The sequence below is a fragment of the Anabrus simplex genome, chromosome 1 (genome assembly GCF_040414725.1).
Source record: "Anabrus simplex isolate iqAnaSimp1 chromosome 1, ASM4041472v1, whole genome shotgun sequence".
Classification (NCBI taxonomy): domain Eukaryota; kingdom Metazoa; phylum Arthropoda; class Insecta; order Orthoptera; family Tettigoniidae; genus Anabrus; species Anabrus simplex.
In genome coordinates, this window is record NC_090265.1 from 587,417,055 (window position 1) to 587,429,158 (window position 12,104).

The 12,104-nt window shown below is 42.2% G+C and overlaps 1 protein-coding gene across 1 annotated transcript in view; it reads left to right on the forward strand.

The window, feature by feature from the left end:
* The window catches only part of LOC136857162 (uncharacterized), a 103,824-nt gene that overhangs the window by 58,381 nt on the left and 33,339 nt on the right, over positions 1 to 12,104 (forward strand). Inside the window, exon 3 of the mRNA XM_067135593.2 lies at positions 1,309 to 1,654. Coding sequence (XP_066991694.2) covers positions 1,309 to 1,654 — 346 coding nt within the window. The remainder of the gene's footprint in view (positions 1 to 1,308; positions 1,655 to 12,104) is intronic.

The window sequence follows — 12,104 nt, forward strand, 5'->3', positions numbered from 1 at the left end:
ACTTTCCCTTCTATAATCATCTGTAGAAGGTAATACACTGATGGAAAATGAAATCCCAACACCAAGAAGATATTATTTTAGAGGAATGAAGTTTAGGCTTAGCAATTCTAGGTAACATATTTATTTGTTTACAGTTTCAATGTCACAGGGTAATTTCGCCCTCCATCGAGCTGTAGCTTGACGCTACTGGAAGTTGCAGAGAGCAGTGATTCGAAGTTAATGTGATGAACGCCACAGGACGTCTGGCTCGGAGCTGTCACTCAAGTAATCGATTTGTTACAGTTCGCTGTGTGACGCTGGTGTCGACTGAAACTCCAATGGGTGCGGCAGATGCAGTATGATCCACCACAGTCATGCGACGAATACGGCGGTCTTCCCTCTCCGTAGAGGCCTGTGTGCGGCCGGACTCCGGTTTTCTTGAGACAGTGCCTTCCCGTGACCATTGTTGCAAACACCGATGCACTGTGGATACATTCCTACCAAGTCTTTCTGCAATATCGTAAAAAGAGGATCCACCTTCTCGTGGCCCTGTTACCCAGCCTCGTTCAAACTCGGTAAGCTGCTAATATTGCCTTCTTCGTTTCCTTTAAGGTACATCTGACACACACGTACCTCACGTCAACACCGGACGATGACTGATGCTCACGAAGTGTCCAGTGCGTATTTAAAGCAGGGTGATAGTGGCGCTACTAGCACAACTCTTGACGACTAGAGCGCAAATTTGAATAGACGTCATCTTTCTGGCGTGAAAGAATTTTGCTTATTTAGCACAACTCCTTCTTGGTGTTGGGATTTCATTTTTTCGCCAGTGTATCTGGAATTCGGCAACATATGTCCCGGGTATACGTTTTCCCTTTAACTGTAAATAGCAGATCTCTATTCATACATATCACGACTTCTTCAATAGTCACTCCTGCAATCCACGGTGGTTTAAACATCCTGCAGTAATCCCTAAGCTAAAAGACGTCGATCTACTTCGTTTTAGCCATTTTAGCATCCATTTTTCAACACCATCTCATCACTTTCGCGTTTTCATGTCTATCCAACCTGTCAACTTTTGTTCTCTTTTGACTGCGACGGTATAACATTTGCGAAGGCTAGGGAGTTTTTACATGTTTGCGTCCTCCTTGGTCCTACTCTTTCACGGAAACCTATTCAACTCATTCCCTGTAGGATGAAGCTCTGAGGTTTCATCTTGGACACGTTACGTCGATGACCGTTTGAATCCAAATCCAATATCAGTAGATATACATTTTCAACTGCTCTTTTTCAATCCGTACATGCTTTAGTAAATTTTCTTTGATCCAGATCCGCGATGTTGGACAAGAGCCTTCACCGTTCTGGTACCCACCAGACACGGAACAGTTCTGCTACAAGGTGCTGGAGACCTCGTGGCGGCAGCAGATCCGTGATAAGGAGAAGAATCTGAAGTACTTCGAGCGACCCAACTACCGCACGAGGCAGAAAGAGGACCTCCTAGAGCGACTGTACATTCCCGAGGAGAAGGTTGATAAGATCGCTCACCCGGCGATGCTCGACATAGACCCTGACTTCTTCAGGATTATTGAAGGACGTCCAGAGCGACTGGAGAAGTTCGACATACACAAGTACATTGAAGATGTGCGTCAGTGTTTGAAGACCAAGTTACAGACAGGTGAGTACTGGAGACTTGTATTGTAGAATATTTCAGAAAGAAAATATACATACTGGAAATTTATGATTATTACTGTACTTGGAGGTGTCCGCCTCTGTGGTGTAGTGGTTAGCGTGATTAGCTGCCACCCCCGGAGGTCCGGGTTCGATTACCGGCTCTGCCACGAAATTTGAGAAGTGGTACGAGGGCTGGAACGGGGTCCACTCAGCCTCGGGAGGTCAACTGAGTAGAAGTGGGTTCGATTCCCACCTCAGCCATCCTGGAAGTGGTTTTCCGTGGTTTCCCACTTCTCCTCCAGGCAAATGCCGGGATGGTACCTAACTTAAGGCCACGGCCGCTTCCTTCCCTCTTCCTTGTCTATCCCTTCCAATCTTCCCCATCCCCTGCAAGGCCCCTGTTCAGCATAGCAGGTGCGGCCGCCTGGGCGAGGTACTGGTCATTCTCCCCAGTTGTATCCCCCGACCAAGAGTCTGAAACTCCAGGACACTGCCCTTGAGGCGGTAGAGGTGGGATCCCTCGCTGAGTCCGAGGGAAAAACCGAACCTGGAGGGTAAACAGATGATGATGATGATGATGACTGTACTTGGATTTTTATGAGACCAATCCATATTGAGATGTGGTTAGAATGTTTACGACCAGTTTGCTTTCCGTATGCCACCCTTCCTCCTTTCTCATGAAGGCTTGAGGCAGGCAATAGTTCTTTACATGCAGGGCTTGACTAGAATGGAAAGTACCCGAAGTGGGAACTCCATATGGCCAAGCGCATAGAAAATAAAAATAAAAATAAAAATATTGACGCGGCTCTCGCACCGTATAAGTCACTTACGTAAGTGCGAATGCCGAGCAGTGTTTGGCGTAGCGGTAAGAGCTCGGACTAGTAATTCGGTGGTCGTGGGCTCGGCACCCCGCATGAAGACTTCCTTTTTTCTATGGAGACGTTGAAACGACGATGTGGTTGTAAAACTGCGGCATTTATGACTTGTGCTAGATGCAGAAATAATTATTGTTTCCCCTGTTTCTACGATAAATATCATCCCGACACATGTAAAGCATCGAATGACAATGAATAAGTTTTGAATTTTCATGTACAAAGTATTTTCGTCATCATCATCATCATCTTCATCATCTGTTTACCCTCCAGGTTCGGTTTTTCCCTCGGACTCAGCGAGGGATTCCACCTCTACCGCCTCAAGGGCAGTGTCCTGGAGCTTCAGACTCTTGGTCTGGGATACAACTGGGGAGAATGACCAGTACCTCACCCAGGCGGCCTCACCTGCTATGCTGAACAGGGGCCTTGTGGAGGGATGGGAAGATCGGATGGAATAGGCAAGGAAGAGGGAAGGAAACGGCCGTGGCCTTAAGTTAGGTACCATCCCGGCATTCGCCTGGAGGAGAAGTGGGAAACCACGGAAAACCACATCCAGGATGGCTGAGGTGGGAATCGAACCCACCTCTACTCAGTTGACCTCCCGAGGCTGAGTGGACCCCGTTCCAGCCCTCGTACCACTTTTCAAATTTCGTGGCGGAGCCGGGAATCGAACCCGGACCTCCGGGGGTGGCAGCTAATCACGCTAATCACTACACCACAGAGGCGGATAAGTCTTTTCGTACTCGCTTTAATTACAATCCCTTGTTGAAAAGTCTGACAATGAAATTCCAAATTTTTACCTTTTCTGTGCCTTTTGAGTATAAATAAATAAATAAATAAAATGAATTATTCACCTCTTTGCTTAATTCGAAAATGAATAATATAAAAGTTGAGAGGAAAAATAAGAAGTCTCCACACAGAGAGTCGAACCCAGTAGTCCGAGCTCTTACTGCTACGCCAACTACTACTCGGCGTGCGCACTAACGTAAGTGGCTTATACGGTGCGAGAGCTGCGTCAACATTTTTATTTTTATTTCATTTTCTATACGCTTGGCCATCTGGAGTTCCCACTTCGGTTACTTTCATTTCTAGCCAAGCCCTGCATGTTCTATAAATTTGAGCGAAATCCGTGGTGACAAGTAGGGAATGCCCCCTTGTGAGCTCGATAGCTGCAGTCGTTTAAGTGCGGTCAGTATCCAGTATTCGGGAGATAGTGGGTTCGAACCACACTGTCGCCAGTCCTGAAGGTCGTTTTCTGTGGTTTCCCCATTTTCACAACAAGCAAATGCTGGGACTGTACCTTAATTAAGACCACGGCCGATTCCTATACACTCTTAGCCCTTTCCTATTCCATCATCGCAATAAGACCTATCTGTGTCGGTTCGACGTAAAGCCAATTGTAAGGAATATTCCTGTGCTGATTCTGCTAGGGATTCAAGACAGGATGTACTGAAGGAAAGTGATCGCAGAATCTGATGCCATTTAACCGAGAAAAGACGTGGATTATTATTATTTTGCACACTTTTGTGGTAATGATATTCAAGCAATTGTACAGATTTTAAGAAATCAAAGCACAATCAACCCTAATTTACACTACATTCTTACGCAGAATTTGAATCCATAAATTTCCGAACAATTCTAGTCGTGGCAATAACCACCGTCTTCTGCATGGTCTCGTAGATGTTGATGTTGACATCCAACTTCTTCAGTCCTTCCACCAGGATTTTAGGTATAGCAGCGGTAGTCGAAAGAATGTTTGGTACAATTATCACCTCTTCATAGTGCCATAGTCTTTGAATATGTCCTGCTAATTGTTTATACTTGTTGATTTTCTCGGTGTACTTTTCATGGAGGTTTCCGGTGTTCGGGATAGCTATGCCGATTTGAACGGCACCTTTTTTCCCTTCTCTAACACCATATATCCGGTCTGTTGTGGATAGTCGTCTTATCCGTGATAATTGTTCGGCCCCAGTACATTTTAATCCCGTCATTTTCGAGTACAGTTTGAGGGCTGAACTTACGGTAGGGAGGGCCAATGACCTAGATGTTAGGTCCCTTTAAACAACAAGCATCATTTTACAGTAGGGAAGTCTTTCATTAACGAGTCAGTATTCAATGGCAATTTCTTGGTGCAAAATCTTGGCAACCGAGTCGTGGCGTTCATTTTACTCCCTTCCTGAGAAGTGTGAGCATCCGGAAGTAATATGGTGGATGGTTTCTTGCGTTTGGCAGCGATATCGGCACGAGTCCCTCATAGCTGTTGGTCCTCTCACCACGTTTTTCAAATAGCTTCTGGTTGGATTGACTTGGTCTTATATAGCCAACATAAAACCTGCTGTTTCGGAGAACATTCGCCCTGCAGTCGGCCAGAAGTTCCATTATTATTATTATTATTATTATTATTATTATTATTATTATTATTATTATTATTGTGCAATGTACATGCTACCTCCGTTATATATAATGTCCTGTGGGTATGTTTTCTAAGTTGGTGCTGTTGTGAAACATTATGTCAGTTAAATTCTGACAGTTACTGAAGATGAATGTGGGCCAAATTAATCCGAAAGAGTCATACAATTGCTTTAAGATTTTAATGGACTAACAAAAATGGTGAGGGAACTGAGTCTAAATATATATTGTGAGGTCATAGAGTGCTGCGGGTGTCGACAGGAGAGGATTTCTAACTTTTAGTGAGAAGGAGCTTGGATTGTATCAGAATACTCTTCAATAGAAACAGGATTGCGATCACAAAATATCTGTAAATTCTCATTTTTGCAGTTTTAAAGAAATCTGCCATGAATTTTTTTGGGTACACATTTCCAAACTAAACTCGTATGATATTAGGTTTCATTTTCAAGGTCCTTCATGTTTATGCCTTAGATGTGTAATTGTTTAATTTATTTACGTAGTATATTAGTGATCTGAAGCAACAATAGCTACTTCCCTATTGGCCGAATATTTGAAAATAATGTAAATGGATGAAAACCAGAGCTTTTCTCTCAAAAGAATGTTTCATGGGTACTCACAGTTGTAGTCGACAAAACATCACGATCTTACAATTTTCGGCAATTATACACACTACGGTTATCACTTTTCGGGCTGACATTTATATAGAAAAATTGTATTATGCTATTTTATTTGTGGTCAACATGTCAAGGTGGTAACTGCACTCAGTATTTCTAATAATTTTACATTTTAAAATTAAGTGAACAAACACATCAGTAGGAACACTGTGGTAGTGTCTCATTTTGCTGACCTGCTTACAGTAAATTCCACACTGGTAAAAGGAGCTGATCACTGTCATCTTCACGCTTCCTCTCCTTGATTTTCGTGTCGGTCGCCGGATGTCTTCCTTTCAGGAACCATGAATTCACGTAATGCACAGGTTTGAAAATTCTTCGTGGAGGGTCAACCAACTTGCTACTGTATTCAGATGCAATGACGCTCTTGTTGGATTACATAAAATCAGCTTCATGGTCCGTATCGCACTTACACAGATTCACAACTAAGTCTTTTTTTATTTTCCACCTTGTCAATACACTAAATTTCTTAAGGCAACTTATTGGTTAAAAGTGGTACATGTTTCGTATATTATAAACATCTTCAGCCACATAACACTGTTTAGATGAAAAATTCATATAATGACAAAGTATCAATGCTTTAGAGGAACTACGAATCATGTACCACTTTTAACCAATAAGTTGCCTCAATCAATTTAGTGTATTGACAAGGTGGAAAATAGTAGTTGTGAAGCTCTTGTTGGAGTCATGATCAAGTTCATTTGTGAGGAGCCCCGGGGCTATACCTTAATTAAGGCCACGGCCGCTTCCTTCCCATTCCTAGGCCTTTCCTGTCCCATCGTCGTCATAAGACCTATCTGTGTCGGAGCGACGTAAAGCCACTAGCAATAAACAAAGATTAATATCTAGCACAATTAACAACAGAACATCGTTTTCTTTATACTGAACCACAATTCACACCATCATTCTTTCAGTCAGTATCAAACATAACATGCAGAACCATCAGAGTTAAATATATAACCCAATACTGTTTCAAGTACGAAGAAAACAATTTCCCCATATGTTTTGAAGTACGGAACACAAGTAGAATAAGAGCTAATAGATCAAACGAAATATATCTATATACATTGTACCTGTCCCGGGCATCGACATAGTGCCAAGTACAAAAATTATGCCTCACAAATATCTTATGGATGAAGAACCTCGGAGAATCAAACCCGGGCATCGAGGTCTCATCCTCTCTACTTTCATTACCGAGCTCGATAGCTGCAGTCGCTTAAGTGCGGCCAGGATCCAGTATTCGGGAGATAGTAGGTTCGAACCCCACTGTCGGCAGCCTTGAAAATGGTTTTCCGTGGTTTCCCATTTTCACACCAGGCAAATGCTGGGGCTGTACCTTAATTAAGGCCACGGCCGCTTCCTTCCTACTCCTAGCCCTTCTCTGTCCCATCGTCGCCACAAGACCTACCTGTGTCGGTGCGACGTAAAGCAAGTAGCAAAAAAAAAAAAAAAAAAAAAAAGTAAGTTTACTTTCATTCCGAGCAACGACTTCGCTCAAGAGCATATGGGTCACGGTCCTGTCCGACGAAAATAAAGTGGGCATGTAAAATAAATATCTTGAAAGTAGGGCACTATAGTGAGAGAAATACATTAATCTAATAAAGAATAAGAATGGATTTTTACATAGTTCAAATATAATTCTATTCACCGAGAGACCCTCTATGAAAAATCCTGTACATACATGAAATGCCAATTAAGTTGTCTGCATGGCAATTTTGAGATATGCTACTCTTGACTTATCGCATGGGTAATACCATCCAATGTCTTTATGAGTTAGTTATTCACTCTTGAATTACATTTTTTACATTCCAAAGTCAAACCCACTCAACTTCGCATATATTTCAGATTCACTGATAAATATTAGCGACTCTTCATTTCCAGTTTGATAATTATATCATTTGGATATTCACACTTCATTACAGAGGTCAATGACCCTGTTTGCCTCTATGGCAGATATACCATCGCCCTCCAATTATTACCGTAAAAGAAAACATAAATTACACAAATACAATACAATATGTCTAATTCTTAACCACTGTTGTATCATTGAATTTTCTGATGGTTCTTCGTATTTCCGAGAGTACGGTATTTAATATGTACGTTCCACATGAATCATTAAACTACCTAATCATGAAAACCCTGCAGTCGCCTAATAATAATGGTTCCCATACTATCTAATTACAAATTACTATACTACCACACATGTCTCTCCGGGACGACAGAACTTGTTACTAGTATTTACAATGTGGACATTACAACGCTGGTGAGCCTGTAACTTCAGAAATGAATCTCCAAAACAATTACATAGGACACAAACAATAAGATACATAATACGGTGGAACATATCTCCTGTAAACAAAGACAAATAAACTCAATGTTCTCCGGAGTCGGTGACCCCAGAAAGATCTTCTGGTATGGGCCCAAGAACTTCGGTACTAATCAGGTATCGAACCACGCCGTTCCGACTCGACGTATTAGCAAACATTCCCTAACTACGAATTTATTGTATAATAATACCCTACTTGGGAAGGGATCGCTATGCTACTGACTCATTAATATACACAGCCCTTCGATGATAACAACAAATTACTTCCAAGTGAATATTCCTGGACGAGGCGAGATATTCCATACTTCAGGCCCAAGCCAGCAAAAAATAAAAATACATGCGGAGGAGGTGAGAGACATCGCTTTCCCGTCATTTATCTCAAGAGGGTCATATGCCTCAGTCCACTGAGTGGACTTGCACAGCACTTTAGCAAAACAGCTGAGCGGCTACACATATCACCTCCAGAGCGAGCAGCTTAAATTCATTTCTATAGCGACCCTACTCTGGCAAATTATCCTCAACGGACATCATTCACGTAGCCTTATAATTCACTTTCTTCAGCAACTCCTTGCGCAATCGGCATAACTTTCCACTGGCCTATATTATAACTTATTATCATCCAGCCTCGTCTACTACGTAATTCTTATATTTTTCCCTACCACCGTCCACAACGCACATGTGATTCTAATATTCACCCTAATCAAATGCCTTTAGAGTATATCTAGATGATCCTTATCAATGGGAGACTCTGTTATAGCACTAACATACCCGCAACCTATCTAGGCCAAGTTCATACCCAGAGTCGTACATCTTCTGTCTTCTCATAACAGCCATCCTTACACTACAGGTGGACACTACCATGATGTAAATTTAATCTGTAAAGTACCAGGTCTCTGTTCATCACAACGTGATAATTGAATTTTAGGAAGACCTTAACAATTTACTTAATAGAAATACAATGGGAATCTACCCACTTATTTGAATTTCCCTCCTACTAGTACTTCACTAGTACATATAGCAACATATAAGACACTAATTTAATTTTAAATCATGCAGATCTCCAGAATAAATTCAGTGATTGTCTGAGAAATCACTCTGAAGACAAGCGATAAAAAACAAACCACACCACCGAGCTCGATAGCTGCAATCGCTTAAGTGCGGCCAGTATCCAGTATTCGGGAGATAGTGGGTTCGAACCCCACTGTCGGCAGCCCTGAAGATGGTTTTCCGTGGCTTCACACCCGGCAAAGGCCACGGACGCTTCCTTCCCACTCCTAGCTCTCTCCTGTCCCATCGTCGCCATAAGACCTATCTGTGTCGGTGCAAAAAAAAAAAAAAAAAAAAAAAAAAAAAAAAAAAAAAAAAAAAACCCTTTGAGACGTGCGTCTCTCATCATATACCTGCTATCATGAAATCGAAATGCATGCTGGCAAATTTATATACACGTTAAATAATCATATAAAAGCGACCATAAGGGTTTTTCATGCTTAAGACTATTGGATTGTATTTATCGTTAGGTTTATAACCTGCCATCATCCAGAGGCTACCATCAGTATGTTACTGTTTCATGACTGCCATCCCGCCAATAGAGAGTCCTGAATCCGTCTGGAGTCGTGCTGTCTTCATGATGAACTGGAACGTTGTCTTCTTACAGATCGCCAAACCGCCGAACTTCCGCGACGTCTTCTTAATTCTGGAATATCGCAGGCACTTAGACGCGTTCCCGGTGTCCGTCGTCTGGTCTTGGGTTCAAAGGGCACTCAGATGCATGTGAACAAATGATATACTTTGTATGGTATTATTTAAAGGTACTGTTTATTGACTTCAAAATACTGCATGATATGGTATCGGAGGGGTCTCTTCATATGTTCAGGAGGTAGACTACCCCGAATAGCGAGTATTGTCCTTAGAGGTTACTATTCAAGCCCTATTCATCATTGACGGCGTTCCCGATAATTCAGCTATCAACACACAAAATTCACTCCTTCATTTTCGTCTCTAGCTAGTACGATTAAGTTTATTTGGTTCTATAACCACTGGTAGCTTCATACGAGCTCACTATAACACTATGGTATTTTGTTCTCACTAAACACGGTATCAATTGCACACTGGCAAGCACAAATAGCGTGACCCGATCTATAACTGATGCCCATTTGCTTAGCCTGTTTAGAATATCAGTTGCAATAATCTTTTATGCTCATTCCTTCACAAGAAGGGCACTGATCACACGTAGTACTGCCGATACCACACACATATCAAACAATGATTATAGATATGCACACAAAGAAGCCACGCATCTGCGATGCACTTAATCTGCACCGTGACTTGATTCACACAAACCATGACATAGAGCCTAAGCCGAAATGTGCGAGGTGAAGTTCCTTAAATAGCTAACTAGTGGAGCTCGCTAGGGAAAGGGAACGCCCCTCTCACATTTACATATTCGGTCCGTTCGTAGTCATCTTTCAAAATCGAATGAATACTCAATTTGTAGTTCTTTACACACCCTATCTAATAAACTATTTTCATTCAAATCTGATCGTGCGTTTCAAAGTAATTACGAATGCATCTTTTGAATTTTAGGCGCGCGCTGTGGTGGTGACGGGGAATCCCCAGCTCTGAGTTAAGAAACCCCCAAGGGTCATCTTGTATTTATCACTGCAATGCAGCTCTAAGTGGCGTCATTAAAACTGCATCGAGAAGTAAACTACATTTTTACATCATTGGATAGTGCAAATTATGCGAAGTTTATTTATCCTTCTTATGTAGTTTTCCTGGGCTTGTGGCGAATTATCAATATTATTATTATTAATGATCTCGCCTAGCGTCGTTCGTATCCCGGACAGGGCAAAAATGCTATTTACAACGAAATACTTCACAAACTGATGCGGAAAACAGCACATATAACTTACTAGGCTTCCCAACATGTCTATTAACGTAGTATACTTGTGATTATGCTTGTTGTTTAAAGGGGCTTAACATCTAGGTCATCGGCCCAATATGGTATTGAACGGTTTCAATATTTATACTGGATGGTAGGAAACAACGTGAACCGTGTATATGAGCGTTAGAGGGTTGGTCATACTGATACATATTTTGAAAAATAAATTCGATATCTCACACCGTTGTCATTTTCTTAGCTGCTGAAATTAGCCAATCAGATCGCTTCACAGGCAAATTCAAATGGGCTTTGTGAGGCGGTGATGCTAAATTTGCAATTAGTTTAGACTGGCTTGAGAGCCATACCAAGAAATGAGCATCAAACACAAATATACCGTGAGTTTCAGCTGGCGTCATCGTACCGTACTTACTATGGCTCGATCCTGTCACCTCGGAATCTTTGTTCATATCTCTCCCATGGCGAAGTTCTTTTTTCTCCGCTGGTGTCGAATGGGCTTTCTTCCACCGTTCCAAAATCCGACGTCACCCTTTTAATGCACAGCATGGTAACCAAGTGATATTGTCACGGGTTTTCAAAAAGGCGACAGTGATTCGAATCCTGGTCATTGTATGTGAGAGTTTGAAATGAAGAAGCACATTCTTCTGTTTTTGATTTCACATACACTGGAGAAGCATAGATCGACAGAACCGGTCTAGAAAGCCAAGAATAACGGCCGAGAGGATTTGTCGTGCTGACCACACGACACCTTGTAATCTGCAGGCCTTCGGGCTGAGCGGCGGTCACTTGGTAGGCTATGGCCCTTCAGGGCTGTAATAGCATGGGGTTAGGTTAGATCGACAGAAAGTTAAATGAAGACATTAAAATTAGACAGATGATCTTCACCAATCAGAAAAGTAGTTCGCTTAGACAGACGTACTATTGAACACAAGTTATTTACTTCGAACACAGTAAGATTTACTAGGTAATATTTGTTACTCTGTTGACATTCAACACACAGTACCTTATTTCCGAATAATTTCAACTCTAGGAATCGAGTCTGAGTGTGGGGCGGCCGGCAATAATGCCAGTGAGAGATGATAATCGCGATGCGGTGGTGACAATGTGAACGCGACCAGTAGCCAGCAAAACAATAGCGTCGGCGAATTGTTGAGGTTCGCGATAAGGAAGCTCCTAGAAGAAGCTGGAAGCAATGGGCCAGGCACCCAGAATGATCTAGGAAGTGTAAATTTAACAAAGAGAGCAACCAGCGCACGCCAGTCAGTCTCCAGTGAGTC